The sequence below is a fragment of the Vulpes lagopus genome, chromosome 12 (genome assembly GCF_018345385.1).
Source record: "Vulpes lagopus strain Blue_001 chromosome 12, ASM1834538v1, whole genome shotgun sequence".
Taxonomy (NCBI): domain Eukaryota; kingdom Metazoa; phylum Chordata; class Mammalia; order Carnivora; family Canidae; genus Vulpes; species Vulpes lagopus.
This window is the reverse complement of record NC_054835.1, coordinates 16,101,458-16,118,680: the sequence shown is the minus strand read 5'-3', so window position 1 is coordinate 16,118,680 and position 17,223 is coordinate 16,101,458. Positions and strand designations below refer to the sequence as shown.

The window sequence follows — 17,223 nt, the reverse complement described above, 5'->3', positions numbered from 1 at the left end:
GTCAGTTAAGTATCTACCTTTGGCTCAGGTCATGATCTTAGGGTCCTGGGATGGAGCCCTACATCAGGCTGTCTGCTTAGGGAGTCTGTTCCTTCCTCTACCCCTGCTACTCCCTCTGCTTGTGTTCTCTCCCCCTCTCTCTATCAAATAAATAAGTAAAATCTTTAAAAGAAATTTAAGGCACTGCCAGACTAATTTCAGTAATTTAAAATAAATTCAGGGGGATCCCTGGGTGGCGCAGCGGTTTGGCACCTGCCTTTGGCCCAGGGCGCGATCCTGGAGACCCGGGATCGAATCCCACGTCAGGCTCCCGGTGCATGGAGCCTGCTTCTCCCTCTGCCTGTGTCTCTGCCTCTCTCTCTCTCTCTCTGACTATCATAAATAAATAAAAATTAAAAATAAAATAAAATAAAATAAATTCAGTAATTTTTAAGAGTATGAAGGAAGGATTCCTGTGTTTGAGATCTATTGGTCTAGATTGGATTGGACCAGGGGAGTGTGGATAACTCAGTGCAGGCTTTCATCTTTGCTCTGGGATTGAGTTCCCCCTTTTTTCTCCCCCCAACACTCTCTCTCTCTCTCTCTCTCTCTCTCCTTTCAGAATACGTGAGCAGTAGCCTTATACTAGATAATCCAAGAGCTGGTCATAGCCTTGATAACAAGGAGAAAGGCAGCTGAGCTAGACTGTACATGTCAAACCAACAGGAAGTTCTGGAGCAGGGTTGGCTCTCTGCAGAATTCCCAAGGGTACCATCTTCATCGTAGTCCTGGTGGACTGTGCCAGGGTACCCCTACAGTTGTACAGGGTGGCAGTCCTGGCTGTAGCTGCTGCTCCCCACCCTCCTTCCTGCTCTGGGGAGCACTGTGATGGCCAGCAGAACATGCTGGGGAGAAGAATCCATGAAGATGGCCAATTTTAGCTGCACCATGGGCCTGGAGGTGCCATGATGGGTCCCCCAGGTTTGAGAGTGGTATAAGGGTTCCCCAGGTTGTCTAGATGCGTGCATCCTGGACCTAGCCCCTCCTGCTAAGCACTGTGCTCAGTACAGTAGGGGCTGTGCTTGGGAGGAGCAGAAGTCAGGTGGCTGCCAGCCAAGTTGAAGATTACTGAGATGTGCTTCTTCCCCCCTCTTTCTGCTTCTGACTTGTGATGTCCTGCCAGTCATGTCCAATTTGGTCACTTAGCTATATGAGCCACCTAGTTAACCCTCCCAGAATTATGATCCTTTTGAAAGAGGAGCTTTGAGGGAACAGTATTTAGTTGGAGGATTCTGATGACAAGGCATCCACAGGCGGCCAGGTTTGGGGATGCACTGGGAGTGCCTGGTGCGTGAGGGACCCTAGCTGCCATCTGCACCCCAGCTGATGATGTGCTCTTTGTTTTTCCCTTCTCACCTCAGATGTGACTCTCTGTCCTGGCTGGGCACTCCAAGCCATGGCTGACACCATCTTTGGTAGTGGGAACGACCAATGGGTTTGCCCCAACGATCGGCAGCTCGCCCTGCGAGCCAAGTGAGTACCTCCAAGGCCCTGCCCGGCCTTCCCTTCCCTACCTCTCCCCAATTCCCTCCTTTTTAGGGGCAAGCCTCAATATCAGGGATTCAGAAAGAGCCATTTGGAGACAAGTGCATATCTAATGCACACCACACTCCAGGCCCCGCGGTCAGCACTTAACAGCCATTCACTTATTTAACTGCCATATGGAATTGACCCTCATTTTTATGAGGAAGAAAGGGAGGTTGAGCCCCTTGCCCAATGGCAGGGTTGGGACCCACAACTTAGGCCCACCTGTCTCCCATGGCTACAGCAGGCTACAGGGGATCAAACCACTTCCTCTGCCTTCTCTGCTGAGAGTATAAATCCCCATCACTGAGCCTTTGGTCCCCAAACCCCCAGAGGCAGGAAGCCTTGGATACTTGGATACCTACTTCATGGTGAATGCCTGGCACTTATAGGACAGAGTAAAGGCTTGTTAAGTGAACGAAGTGTTGCCGTCTGGGCTGAAACACATAGTCCACCTCGAAGCATCCCCAATCTCCTTTGTGCCCTGTCAGGGTCTCTCTGATTCTTGTTTTTCCCTTAGGATCCCAGTTTTCCTGTCCCCCCCGCCCCATCCTGGTGGCCCCTCAGATGCAGTTAGGTTAGGCCATCTCTACCTACTTTCCTCCCGTGGCCAGAGGCCTGGGCCTCCTGGATGCCTTTCCTGCCTTTCAGTCTTCCCCATCTATCCAGGGATTTGGAGGTCCCTGGTGTCTGGTAAGCCCAAGAATGCCTCTCTATCTGTCAAACCATGCCAGTTATGGAAGCCAGCATTTCCCAAATGGGACCAAGTTCAAGAAATTTGCAATTAGATGTTATAGGCCTGCAGGGGGACAGAGCTGAAACATCAAAGACAGATTGAAAAACTAATCCAAAATGCCCAAGAGTTGAGTCCTGCCTCATTTGCAGGAATCTCTGTGCAACAGTTAATTTGTTCCTCTCACTGGGATGGCTTAGCTCTGTTTGGTCCCTGCACAGCCCCCATAGGGGAGAGACCAGGGAAGAAGCCAGCCACTCTCCCTCTCTGCTCTGATCCCAGGCAAGATGATGTGTCCTCCCTGGCAGGATACAAGGAGCTGGGGAGAGCTGTGCTCTTGTACCAGGGCCTAGTGTGACCCCTGGCAGCCCCTTTGGCATTTCCATCAGTTCTCCCTGACCTCGTCTTGCACTCAGCAGCAGCCAGAAGCTGTTGTAGCATCTCTGAGTAGAGCAAATGTTTTTATCTCCTCCCCAGGGTGTGCTGCCTTGTAATGCCAGGCTTCTTGTAATGCCAGGCTCCGTAAAGAAGAGTACTACAAATCTTGCATCTGGGTGCTGTGCCCTGATGGTTCCTCTGGGAGGTCCGGGAAAGTTACGTTCCCTGGCTTCAGCTCAGGTCTGTCCTCCAGAACCATCAGACATTTTCTAAACCCCTACTATGTCCCAGGCACTGATTGCACAGCAGTGAACAAGATGAACATGGTCCTTCATCTTAAGGCACTGATGGGGAGACGTGAACATTATACATGTAATTACCCATGTGTAGCTACTTCTACAGTGGAAACAGGCAGTGGAGTGAAGACAGATGTTGACTTAATCTGGGGGTATATAGAGGCTTGCCTGAGAATGTGATGTTTGAGTCCTGGAGGAGGGATAAATATTAGATGGACATAGGGGGAAGGAGATTCTAAACAGAAGGAAGAACATGTGCAAAGGCCCTGAGGTAGAAGGAACAGAATGAATAGAGGGCCTGACAGGAGGCCCGTGTGGCTTGAATGCAGAATGAGGTGGTAAGCAGGGTAAAAGGAAGTTGAGGAAGTGGGCAGGGGCCAGATGGTATAGGACTGGTCCTCCAGACACATTCTAGAGGAAGAGACAGAGGATTCCACCTGGCCTTGAAATAATGTTTAATCCCCATGATGGACCCATGCTTGGGCCTTCTGGGAACTCTAAGAATGAACTCAACCCATCTTGAAGGTGATCTTCACCAGGAATCTTTTTTTTTTTTAAGGTTTTGTTTATTTATTCATGAGACACACACACACACACACACACACACACACACAGAGTCAGAGACACAGGCAGAGGGAGAAGCAGGCTGCCTGCTGGGAGCCTGATGCTGGACTCAATCCGAAGACCCCAGGATCATGCCCTAAGCCAAAGGCAGACGCTCAACCACTGAGCCACCTAGGTGTCCCTTCATCAGGAATCTAAATGAAGTCTTTTTTTTAAAGGTTTTATTTATTTATTTTGGGAGGAGGGCGTGAGTGGGAGGGCTGGTAAGAGGGAGAGGGAGAGAGAGAATCTCAAGTAGATATCACACTGAGCACGAAGCCTGACAGGGGGCTCCATTCAAGATCATGACCTGAGCCAAACCCAAGAGTTGGACGTTTAACTGACTGAGCCACCCAGGCATCCCCTAAAAGAAGTTTAAAAGAGAACAGGAGTAGCCTAGTGGACAGGAGGTTTGGGAGGTGGGCAGGCACTGCAGATGGAGGGTGCAGCATAAGCAAAGGCTTGGCTGCAACCCAGAACACAAGGAACTAGGGGCAGCTTTGGCAACCTGTGTGAGGCCAGGGCAGCTGAGAGATGAGGGCACTGTATGGGGGGCCGTACAGATGGGGGGGGGGCCAGGTGCCACTGATGATTCTTCCTTGGAGCTTACAACCACAGCTACATTTGCTGGCCAGGAGTTGGCCACCTTTGGCAGTATGGTGGGGCCTTTAGGGGAACAGGATGCTCAGAGGCAACCAAGGCCAGATGTGGGAATTGCAGTCTGACTGGACAGGAGCAGTGGGCCAGGGGAAGAGGTTGAATGAGAGGACAGATTGTCAGGGCTTGGTCGGTGACCAGATGGAGGCAGAAAAGGAGGCTGAGAGGATGCCCCAGGGAAGCCTGGAGGGTCTGGCAGCAGCCACTGGCCATGGACTCCTTTGGGTCAGGAGGCTGGCCAACCTCTGACTTGCCTTCACAGAGCCATCTAACTGCTCTCAGCCTCTTTACCCCACTGAGAAAAGGAGAGGCCCAAGGGGAGGCCTGCCTGATAGGATGACAGGAGGGTCTGGTGCAAAAGGAGGTGTCCCATGTCCTGGACTGGCACCACGCCCACAGCTAACTGGGTAAGAACTGTACTCCCAGGATGCAGGGTGGTGCCATGCCTTCCCATTTCTGTGCTCCTTGGCCTGCCTTTTCCCTACGTGGTGCGGCTCTGAGCTTGAGGACCCTGTTTCCCAGTTCTCCTTCCCTGGCCCAGGGGGTCACACATGGAGGGTATCCTGGCCAATCACTAACTGCCTGGTCCCTCAAATGCTCAGGTGGAGAAAACATGCAGGTTGGGATGGGAGTGTATTCCTTTTCAGGGCCTAAACCCATTGAGTCTGCCCGGGAGATGGAGGAAAGGTGGGTGTGTGCTCTCCTGCCCTTTCCAAGGACTGGCCTCCCCTCCTCTGTCCCCCAGCCCCACTCCTTTCCCGTTGTTGGCATCCCCCAGCCCTATGAGGACTGCTCCAAAAGTATTGATCTAGGGCAGTGCTGCTTTTTTTTTTTAATATTTTATTTATTCATAAGAGACACACAGAGAAACAGGCAGAGACATTGGCAGAGGGAGAAGGCTCCCTGCAGGGAGCCCAATGTGGGACTCAATCCCAGGACCTGGGACTACGACCAGAGCTGAAGGCAGATGCTCAACCCCTGAGCCACCCAGGTGCCCCTAGGGCAGTGCTTCTCTTTGAATTGGAGACATAAGCAGTCTAGAAGTCTGGAGACCTTCGGTGCAGCACATGACTATTATGTCTTTGCACCTTTGCACATGTGGCTTTCTCTGCCTGCACACCGTCTCCTTCTTTCCATTGGCTAAGTTCCTGTTCATCCTGCAAAACCCTTCATGAGCACTGCCTCTTTGGTCTAGCCATTCCTGATGGTTCTACCCATGAGAATTACAGTAATCATCATTAACCACCACTGATTAAGCAATTGGGCATTTGCTATATGCAGAGCACTTTGCATACCCTGCCTCATTTAATCTGCATGGCTTCTTTTAAAGAGACAGATCAGGTAATCTGGGATGAGCAGCTGCCCACATTCTCACGGCTGGGAAGGGACAGAGCCTAAGATAAGACCATCCAGTAGACTCCAGTCTGAGCCTCTCACCTTAATCAGCCTGCTCTCCTTACAGAGAAAGGACATGTTCTTTAGCTCTCCTAACTTACACAGTGTCGACAGTACATGAACTGTTGGTTGCAGTAGCTCGGATCAGGCAGTGATATGAGAACACCAGTGTCAGCTCATGACAGGGAACCACCAGGAAGGCATCCACATCCTCATCCTCCTGCCCTGTGTCCCGCATTGAGGACCCTTGGTTGCTGTCACCACTTCTTTTTTTTTTTTTTTAAGATTTTATTTATTCATTTTATTCATGAGAGAGACAGAGAGAGAGAGAGAGGCAGAGACACGGGCAGAGGGAGAAGCAGGCTCCTCACAGGGAGCCCAATACGGGACTCGATCCTGGGACCCCGAGATCACATCCTGAGCCAAAGGCAGACACTCAACCCCTGAGCCCCCCAGGCGTCCCTGTTGCTGTCACTTTTTAGGGAAGTGGGTTTAAGGAAGTAGGGGCTGCCCTCCTGCTCTTCAAACCCTCTAGTTTTCAAACTGCTCTGTGCATCTCCTTTTATATTCATGGTTCATTTTTAATCTAATTACCATTCTTTCCTGTTCCATAGTAAGTTCCATTTCCCTTATATGCCTCAGATCTCTGTCTTTTTTTTTTTTTTTTTTAGATTATTGATTGATTGATTTGAGAGATGGAGTGTAAGAGAGAAAGAGAGCATAAGCAGCAGGGAAAGGTAGAAGGAGAAGCAGACTCCCTGCCAAGCAGGGAACCCAATTCGGGGCTTGATCCCAGGACCCCAGGATTATGACCCGAAGCCAAAGGCAGATGCTTAACCAACTGAGCGACCCAGGTGCCCTCAGATCTCAGCCTTGATGACCTTCTATACTCTTCCTTCAAAGCCCCACGTGCTGTGGCAGTGACCTTCTCTGTTTGTCCAGTGGGTCACACCCCATGCTCCTGTCTCTTGCGGTGCTAAGGTGGCACTGCCATCTTTGTGAGGCCCAGTGGCTGGCAGGTGGTCAGAGCCAGCATTCGAAACCTCTGCCCTGTTCCCTGAATCCCTCTCCCTGACACACTGCGCCTGGGCTGTTCCCAGACTGTTCTCAGCAGGGGCTTTGTGATGTGGCACTATATGGGGAGGCCTGAGTTTGCACTGTTTGCACTGTGGTGGGCCTCAAGGCTGGCTGTGTTCTCTCTCCAGGCTGCAGACAGGCTGGTCTGTGCACACCTACCAGACAGAGAAGCAGAGGAAGAGCCAATGCCTCAGCCCAGCCGAGGTGGAGGCCATCCTGCAGGTCATCCAGAGGGCAGAGCGGCTGGATGTCATGGAGCAACAGAGAATTGGGTAAGGGCTGCTTCTGAGCTAGGGTAGAAGCAAGATCCTGGAGAGGGAAGCAAAGTCCTTTTGTGTCAGATCCATGGGCTGAGAGTGGCGCCCTGAGTCCTAGTGACTGCTACCCCTGGGAGTGAGTCTGCTCTGCCCGAACACTCCTGAGGTGTAGATGTGTAACCCAGCCCCACAAAGCCTTAATACACTCCTCTGTAAGAAGTGGATAGTGGCTCCTGTGTGGGCCCCAGGCCGTGGGGGGGATGAATGAGCATGGTGACATGCATCAGGGGCTCTTCACCTCACATACAGGAAGGTCGGCTGTGGTTCAGCCAGAGGAGGGATTCAAGTTGGAATTGAACCTAAACCTCCGTGTCCCAGTGAGGGTTCCAAGAGAAGAGCTGCTCTCCAGCATGTGTTCTAAGCTCTTCTCCTGGCCCCCTGCACCCAGAACTGACTTCTGTACAGCCTTCAGACAGTTTGTTGTGTCCATTGTTTAATTACAAAAGCAATTCATACCTCCTAGAAAATTGGAAAAACACAGAAAAGCACAAATGCAGTGCACTGCACTGGGCAGGAATTCATTTGATTCTGCTCTCCTTGTTCTTTTAGTCGTCTTTTAGTAGTCTTTTGTTTATCAAATGTGAGATCATTTAAGAAGTCAGACCTTATAGAAACACATAGTTCTAAATGTGAAAGCACCACTACAAAGACCACTGCTGCCCAGTTTGTTGTATGTGCCTTGATAACGCGGACATACTAAGGGCAGTTTATTACAAAAATGGTGTATATCAGACAGATTGTCTTTAGCTCTTTCCTTATCTAAGCTGGCTAACCCTGTTCCCTGCCTAATCCTTCCAGGATCCTGCAAGAAGCTGTGCAGCCCCAAGCTCATGACTGACATGCCAGCACCCCCTGTGTCCCTTGGGCTCCCCCAGGAGGGCGTGCTGGGAGCTGGCAGGGAGTGCTTCATGTGGGTCCTCCCACGTAGCAGGAAGTGTTTGCACCCCCTCATCCATCTGTCTGGCCCCCATTGTGAACACTGGTTTTGACAGAGCTAGGGAATGCCCCAGAAGGCAGTGCCTCAGATTAAATGTCTCAGAAGGAGGAGGTGTATCCTATGGGTTTCCATGAGTTAGAAGGCATGGGCTGTACTGACATGGGTCCCTGAGAGCAGGCAGTTCAGGCCCGAGCTGGGTCTGGGCTTCAGCAAGGCCCCTGGGTGAGAGACAGTGGAAGGGACCTCTGTGGAAGTCAGGAGTGCTTGCTGGAGGGCATGTAGAGGCACCTTCCCCTTGGCCCCCCAGGGAGAGCCTGATCACCTCAGGGGAGAGTATAGGGTTGCTATGAGATGAGGGCCTAGGCGTTGGGAACCACCTCTTCCGAACTATGTAATTCTGGTGGAAAGTGACTTTACATCTCTGGACCTCAGTCTTCTTGACTTTAAAATGGGGGGAAATAGCATCCTCCTCCCTGGGGGGTTGAGATAATGTATCTGTGCTCTGTCCTCTGTTCGTTCATTCAGAAATTTTCACTGAGTGTCCCTTGGGTACTGGAGATACAGGCCAACAAAACGGAAGTGGCCACCAGTTTTGTGAGGGTCATAGTGTTGCCATGAAAAGAGGGGTCATAGTGGGCTGAGAGGCCATGGGACCCTGAGGAGAGTCACCTACCTTGGCTTAGCAGGGTTCTGGGATGGGCTCCTGGACACTCAGCAGCACAGATTCAAAAAAAAGCTCATTTTTCTTTCTTCCTCCAGCTGCTTCCTCTACCCACTTGCTCAAACCAAAACCTCTGTATCACCCCAGATCTCTCTCTTACCTCCTCGCCCCCTATCTCCATGGATGTTGCCTCTGTCTCCCAGACTCAGTGCCCATTCACTGGGCCTCCTACCACCTCCTGCTGGCTTCCTCACCTGCCCTCCCCCACTGTAGTCCTGGCTTTCCATGGCTGCTTGGAGTGAGCTTTTAAAAATGCTGTGCAGCCCGAGCGGCTCAGCGGCTCAGTCTTTGGCTCAGGGCGTGATCCTGGAGTTCCGGGATCGAGTCCCACATTGGGCTCCCTGCATGGAGCCTGCTTCTCCCTCTACCTATGTCTTTGCCTTTCTCTGTGTGTGTCTCTCATGAATAAATAAATAAAATATTTTAAAAAATAAAAATGCCACTTGGGGACACCTGGCTGGCTCAGTCAGAAGAGCCTGTGACTCTTGATCTTAGGGTCCTGAGTTTGAGTCCCGCATCAGTGTAGAGATTACTTAAATGAATAAATAAATAAATACAAACTTTAAAAAATTACAATAAAAATTTTAAATGTCCCTTAGATCAAATCAGCCCTCTAATTAAAACTCTTCAGTGGTGGGGCACCTAGGTTGGCTCAGTGGTGAAGCATCTGCCTTCCACTCAGGCCGTAGTCCTGGGGTCCTGAGATCAAGTCCTTCATCTGGCTCTCCGCAGGGAGCTTGCTTCTTCTTCTGTCTATGTCTGCCTCTCTCTCTCTCCGTCTCTTGTGAATAGATAAATAAAATCTTAAAAAACAAACAAAAAATTCTTCAGTGGCTTCATGTTGATCTTAGAAAATAATCTAAATTCCATTCTGTGTCTATAAAACCCATGTAATCTATCCGGTCCCCTCCTCATCCCTCCAGCCTCCTTTTATCCCAGGCTTTGGCAGGCTCACAAGGCAGTGGCCACACTGGCCTCCCTGCTGTTCTAATGTGCCAAGGCCTTTGTCTTTGCCCCCTGCCCTGCCTTCCCTCTGCCTGGAGTGCCCTCCACCTCCACCTCCACTTCACCCTACCCCCACCCTTGCCCTGCTCTTTACCTGATTTGGCCTTGTTATCCTTTAGCTCTCAGTTCACATGTTCTCAGAGGGGCCTTCACTGATCACCACCTGACATGCCCTCCCCATCAGTCTTCTCCCCAGTCTGGAGCTGTTTCCAAGATACTGTATCTTCCTCTTTCCTTTGTTTTTCACTCTAGTTTTCCTGGTACCTATCTTCCATGTGTTTTAAGCCTCGAGTTATTTTGGTCAACAAAACAGAGATAGAAACTTCCGTCCTGAGATTACGCTGGGTGAGACACTTATTTGATTTCATAGCACTTCCCTTGTCTGAAGTCAGTTTGCTTGTTGACTTGTTTATGGACTTTATTAAACGTAAGTTCTGTGAGAGCAGGGATCATGTCTGTCTATCTCTGGCTTGCTGCAATATTCCTAGGGTGTGGCACGTTGTTGGTACTCAATAGTTGGTGAGTGAATGAATGATTAGGAGGTAGCTTGGAAAAGAAGTGGGGCAGGGAACAGTACCCCAGGTGAGGGAACAGCACATGGGCCATGGTCTAGTGCTGGGGCCCTGTGGCAGCCATACCTGGACACTGGTCAGGTTGAAGATAGGAAACATTCCATCTGACTCTGTGTGTCCTGTGTTGCAGACGCCTGGTGGAGCGGCTGGAGACCATGAGGCAGAATGTGATGGGGAATGGCCTTTCCCAGTGTCTGCTCTGTGGGGAGGTACTGGGCTTCCTGGGCAGCTCATCAGTGTTCTGCAAAGACTGCAGGAAGGTAAGGCCCTTCTCTGGTTACCCAGTCTGGACCTGTTCTGTGGCTTTGCACCCTGGCTTCCATGAGTGTATGTTGTATGTGTCTGTGTGTGTCCATGTATGCATGTGTATGCACATGGTATCCTGTGCTGCTCGGCAAGAAGAATTAGGGCCTAAGGTTGAATGGCCTGGCTTCTAGGGCCAACCCTGGGGAGTGGACCTCTGGATCCCACAGGCCTGGGTATAAATCTAGCTATTTCACTAGCTGGATGACCTCAGAAAACTTGTCTAATATGTTGAGCCCTATCTTCCGCATCTGTAAGATAGAGATAATGATAACATGTACCTTAGAAAATCATAAAGATTAATTATATGCATAGGTCTTAACTTTGGCACATAAGTACTCAATGAATTTTATTAGTCATTATAAAGGAATAAAATTCTCCACAGGACCAATCATTGTGCTAGGATTATGCTCCTAATTCTCTTGATCTGCTCTTGACCCCTGACCCCTCAAATGAGAATGATCTTTGCTGCAAAGTCAAATGGATTTTTCCCTTTTCTTATACTCCACTGATTACTCTAAATTATGCCCCATATTAAATTGTTACATGTTGAGTCCAAGACTTCTTTAAAATAACTTTTTGTTTTTTCTGGAGTTTCTAATTGTCTTTTTTTGTTGACTCAAGTATAATATGCCTTCTAATCCTCAGGATTATTTAGCATCTCAATTTTACTCTATTGCATGGAGCCTACATTTTTTTCTCCCTTTTAGACTTTTAGTTCTACTCCAGCATAGACTAGTTGCTGCATAGCTGTTATCACGGTCTTCCCTCTACTGCCCTCCTAGGTTAGAGAGCTGTTTCCAAGATACTGTATCTTCCTCTTTCCTTTCTTTTTCACTCTAGTTTTCCTGGTGGAACCAAAAACAAAGAATGATCAAATAAATAAGAATATTTCAGGAAATAAATAGTACATTCTAGGAAGAAATAACAGGAAATAGAAGATTGGTGATGGGGCATGATGGGGTGGTTAGAGCTGAGAGGACCATGGAATATAGAGAAGACAAAGAAGTAAACATGGACTTAGCCACATGGAAGTCATTGGCAACCTTATTAAGATCATTTTGAGTGGCAATTAAAAGCTGGATGAGAGAATCCAGATGCAAAAAGGTCAATATACCAAACTAGTAAGTGGAAAAGCCAGGATTTCGGCTAAGGTCATTTTTCCCTGTTTTGTAACATGTGGTGAACTGGGCTAAGGAATGTGGATTTGCTGGTGAAGGGTCCCAAGAACAGTGGAGATCTGGGAGGGGCCTGGATGACAGGATAAGGGTGGGCACCTTCCATAGTCCCTGAACTAGATACTAACATAGGCAGCAGGCAAAGGGACTTGGAATGTCTTGTTCCCAGCCCTTGGGTAGATTAGGTTATACTTTGTGACTTCTGCCTGGGAGAATGGAGCCCAGCAGCCTGTTTCCACTCTCTACCCCTCAACCCCACTGTAAATGCTGTAAATATTCAGGTTTATAGGACCATGATGAAGGAGCAGAGCCTTATCTCTTCCTCTAGAAAAGTCTAAGACGTCTGCTATTGGGGCAGGCTGCTGTCCTGACTGCCAAAGGGTCCTTGGAGAACCAGGCAGTCTGGGACTGCCACTGTTGTCTCCCCTCCCCTCCACTCTTCTAGATGCTCTTGACACTTGCTACCCCATGATACCCTGGAACATTGGGCTGGTGCAGTTTGAAATTGTTCTTATTTTGCAGCAGGCTGAGGACCTAGTCTTGGCTTGGGCAGCAAGGTGAGGAGGCCTTTAAGTTTCCAAGAGGAGTTGCTCCTGGGTAGAAGTGGGAGGAAAGGGTGCTAGCTGGGGCCACAGCTGAATAGTGGGCATTGTGCGTTTTTTTCTCCATCCTCAAGAAAAGCATGTCATTTGTTTGCTCATTCATTCATTCTGCAAATAGTAGAGGGCCTGCTGTGTGCAAGGCCTGTTCTAGGTACCAGCAATAGCATGAATGAGAGAGACAAAACCCTTGCTCTCATGGTGATTTTTTTCCAGGAGTGGGAGAAGGGAGACAACAGACAAATAAAATACTGTCAAGTAGACTGAGGGCTCTGTAGTAAATTGAGGGCAGTGTGGTAGGGTATGGCCAGGAGTGCCTCTCTGAGCTCAGACCTGAGCACAAGCAGGAGCCAGTTCTGGGAAGATCTGAATGGAAAAGGGTTCCAGGCAGAGGAAGCAGCAAGCATGAAGTTCCTGAGGTGGAAACCCACTGGGCATGTTCAAGGAGCTAATGAAGGCATCGGAGACATGCCCATCACACAAGAGCTTCGTAAGTCAAGGTCAGGAGTTGAGATTTGATTCTAACCTTCATGGGATGCCACTTGAGTGTTTTAAGCAGGGTGTGATGTGATCTAATTTGTCTTTGTGAGGGATGAGCCTAGCTGCTATCTGGTGAGTGGATTGCAGGGGGACATAAAGTAACAGTGGGAGATAAGTTAGGCACTGCCTGTCATTAGGGGTGAGACAGTGGGGCTGGAGACAAGGTAGCACAGTGTGGGGGTCACATGTTAAGAAAGCCGTCTTTTCACTGTATCTGAGCAGGTGGGTGATTGAGGGTCCTGGGAGGAAAAGCGGGCGCCCTAGACTACAGACAGGCCAGAGCAAGGGATCACTTGGTCCATCCCGTGTGATGGGTGACTGTGGTCCTTCTGGGCTTGCCAGTAAGTGCCGTTTCAGTGCCCACAGGTATGGGTTGCAGCCCCAGCTGGACTACAGCACAGTGACCTCATACGAGTCACTTAACCTCTCTGGGCTTCTGTTTCTTTAACTGTAAATGGGATAGGAAAGTTACTTATATCACCATTGGATGGGTGTGAGGAGGAGATGAGCTAAGAGGGCTCATCTCAGGCTCGGAGGAAGCCTTTAGCAGAGTGTAGGGTCCATTTCAAACACCCAGTATGGGATACCTGTTGCTGTTATTATTAAATCCACTCCAAGGTTCTAGCTTTTGAGACTGCCCACGTGTTACAAAGAATGGAACTGACCTTTCACAAAGCTCCGGTAGATTTGGTGACACCACTGGTCTTAGCTCAGGCTGCCATAACAAAATGCCACACACTGGACAGCTTCAGGAACAGAAATTTGTTTCTCGCTGTCGGCCGATCGACTTTCTAGCAAACCCCCATCCTGGCTAGCAGACTGCCGTCTTCTCACGTGGCAGCAAGCCAGCTCTGGCCTCTCTCTTTTTATAAAAGGACACCAGGCCTCCTGGATCAGGGCCCCAGCCTTATGACCTAATTTAACCTTAATTACCTCCTACAGAACCTGTCTCCAGGACAGTCACAATGGGGGTTAGGGCTTTAATATTTGAATTTTGAGAGGCTACAATTCAGTCCATAACTCCCCACATTTTCCTTGTTATAACTCATGTTTTCTTTTTTTTTAACTCATGTTTTCTTGAACTTAAAATTGAAGTTCCCCACAATTAGTCTCATATTTCTGATAATTTATATAAAACTCCCAGATGTATTTTTAGCCCTCCAGCATTGGATGTCCTGAGCCAACAGAGAGATGCCTTGGCTTTTGTACAGTACCTCATATAAATGTTAACACTCAGTCACTTAACTGTTGTGGGCTAATTCTGGGTTAGGGGAATCCAAAAGGAGAAGTGTCTAGAACAGTCATTTCCCTCAGGTCCTGATGGTCAAGGTGGGCACTGTATTCTCTAGAGTGGTACTCTACCTGGCTGGACCCAGGTTCCAGGATGAGAGCAATTGAGAGATCTGCCTGTAGGAGCTGGCTCCTGGAAGCTGGGTGGGCTTCTGAGAGGCTGAGAGTAGCACAAAGGGTGTTTGGAGGAGGGAAGGACAGCACAGCAGAAGCACAGAGCAGGAAACAGGCTGGGCAGGGACCTGTCTGTGAGGATGTAGGCCCTGAGGGCAAGGAGAAGGGGGCTGAAAGAAGGAAGGACCCAGGAGAAGGCATCAGATTTGACTTGGGAACAGGAACCTTGGGGGAGGGGCAGGGCAAGATCCTGGGGACTGGAAAGCCTGGGGCAGAGCTGAGATCTTTGGGAAGGAGAAGGGGGTTGTTAGAAGGAAGAGTTATTTGAGGACCAAGCTGCATTTGAGCAGAGTGGGCAGGTCTATAGGGCATTAGGTCCACCAGGAAATAGTCAAAGAGATGCAGACAAATACCCTGGGGTCATTCTGTCAGATGGTGGTCACTTAGGAGCCAAGGCCCAGACTTAACCTTACAGCCCTTCTGAACATCTGGGAGTGGAGGGACAGTGGCCTCCATTCAGTCATCCAACAAGTATTTATTGTAGGTCTGTGTTTGCAAGCCCTGGGAATACAGCGTAAAGACACACAGACCCCTGCTCTGAGAGGGGAGTGTTAAATGGTTGTGGATAATTAATTACAGTTGTAATTGGGGTTACTGAGGCAGCCCTGGGGGCTGAGGGAGTCTAACAGGGCACTGGACCTAGTGGGGGTACCTCAGGAACCCTCTACTCTGGGCTCACCAATTTCTGAGGAGCTTCCCCTGTTTATCTCCATGTCCACCTTCCACCTCCTTCCCTTTTGCTTGGAGCTCTGGGTGCTGGGAGGTGTGCATGCAGGGGCAGGCTGCAGAGAGGGGATACTGGGAGATCTCTGACATGGGATCCATCTAGATCTAAGCCTCAGGTGCTCTTGGCCACATGAAGCTGTCCCCAGCAAGAGCCTTGGTGTATTTAGCCATAAGCTAATGAGTGTGCCAGTAGAGCCTGTGATGCCAGTCCTTGATGCCACGTCTGTCCCCTCTGTAATTGGGCCTGCACGCCCAGGCTGCCAGCCCTCATTATCGAGGGCCGTGGTGGGAAGGGAGAGGGGCTGGCTGGTTAATTAGAGAGGCCTGGTGCTTCTGATTGCTTAGAAGCTGAGTCAGCCAGCCTTTGGTTTGATTGAGAGTGTTTTCACCAACCATGGGGAGCCAGACAAGGCTGCAGGAGAACCAGCCTGAGCCCCAGATGGCACTGTCACTATGCAGGGGAAGCAATTGCATTTTTTCTGGTCTTAGCCAAAATGTGTTCCATGGTTTGGGCACAGAGGGGCCTGCCCATGAAGCTGTGGGCTCTATTATGTATGCTGAGTCCCTGGGGAAAAGGGACTCTTTATATTTGACTCAAAGCCCTTAGAGGAAGTCCAGTTCATTGGGTTAGTCAGGGATCTAGCCTGGTCTAGGGAAGCATGGAGGGAAGGGACCATGCCTGAACCAGATTCCTTGATTCCTGCCCCCTACCAAGGCTCTGAGGAGGTATGTCCTGCAAAAGTCAGCCCAGACCCACAGCCAGGGGAGCCTCCAGGAACCTGGGGCTGCTAATCTCATCTAGAGGGCCCACCTCCATGACCTCATCTCACCTTAGTCACCTCCCAAAGTCTCCCCTCCAAACACCATCCCAGTTGGGGGTAGAACTTAACACATGATGGGCAGCCCCAGTAGCTCAGCAGTATAGTGCCACCTTTAGCCCAGGGTGTGTGATCCTGGAGACCCGGGATCAAGTCCCACGTCGGGCTCCCTGCCTGTGTCTGCCTCTCTCTCTCTCTCTGTGTCTCTCATGAATAAATAAATAAATAAATCTTAAAAAAAAAAAAAAAAGAACTGTAACACATGAGTTTTGAGGGGGCACCTTCAGTCCCTGGTACCTACTGAACAGAAGCTCTGGGGGTGGGGATATTGATCTGTGCTCAACAAACACTCCAGGAGAAGCCGATTGTCTTTGGTTTGAAAACCTCTGCTGTAAGGTCCCAGACCCAGACCCAGCTAAGGACAGTGTTAAAGTCCCTCTGCTCTTCCCACTCCCCTTGTCCTCCCCCACACTTCCCCACCCTCACCCCTGCACCACACACCCACCACCAGCTCAGGGTCCCCCCACCCTCCTTCAGGCTGTGCTTGCCCTTGCAAACAGTAGACGCCGAGGCTGTGGTCTTTCAGTCCTTGTGATGTCCTCTAGGATTTTTAAAGCCCTTTCACAAAACTCATCCTTTTTGATCTTCAGGACAAAGCTGTAGGGAGAGCACGGGTGGTGACACTGTTCCCCAGCCACACAGATGGAGAGCAGTGGTTCATCTGAGGTCACGTGGCCTACTTGGGTTCCCCACCCCCCCGCCAGGTGGTGGGGAGCTCGGTCCCCCAGGGGTGTTCGCTGGGCCATGCTATGTCTCCACACCCTCAAGCCAGAGCAGTCACAGCATTTCCCTTCCTTGGAGAAGCAGGGCTGTCTTTCAAAAGAACGCAGGAGAAATATATTCATGGGTTAAATATGGAGAGTTTTTCTCTAAAATCACGAATAAGACAAGTTTTATGGATCTTTATCACTGCTTCTATCCACATAGAACCAGCAGCCAGGCCAGGGCAATCAGGCGAGGAAGGAAATGTATGGTATACAGGTTGGAGAAGCATAGCTAAAGCTGTCATTATCTGTGAATAACATCGTTATGTAACTAGAAAGTCTGACAGAATCTAAATACAAATGTGTACAATTAGTAGGTGAATTCATTAACAGGGTTGTTGCATACAAGTTCAATACAGGTGTAAGAAAATCAGTATTTCCATACATCTGAGACAGAAATGAGAGAAAATAAGAAGTACAATTTAGGACAAGGGAGCCACTGATATGCAGAGAATGGTCTTTTGAATAAATAAGGCAAAGCTATCTGGATATTCATGTGGAAGAAAATGTAAATTGA

At 49.6% G+C, this 17,223-nt stretch overlaps 1 protein-coding gene across 1 annotated transcript in view; it reads left to right on the top strand.

The window, feature by feature from the left end:
- The window catches only part of RPH3AL (rabphilin 3A like (without C2 domains)), a 148,244-nt gene that overhangs the window by 59,075 nt on the left and 71,946 nt on the right, over positions 1–17,223 (top strand). The window contains 3 exon segments of the mRNA XM_041724990.1: positions 1,401–1,512; positions 6,831–6,974; positions 10,385–10,514. Of these exon segments, the coding sequence (XP_041580924.1) occupies positions 1,436–1,512; positions 6,831–6,974; positions 10,385–10,514 (351 nt within the window). The 5' untranslated portion in view covers positions 1,401–1,435.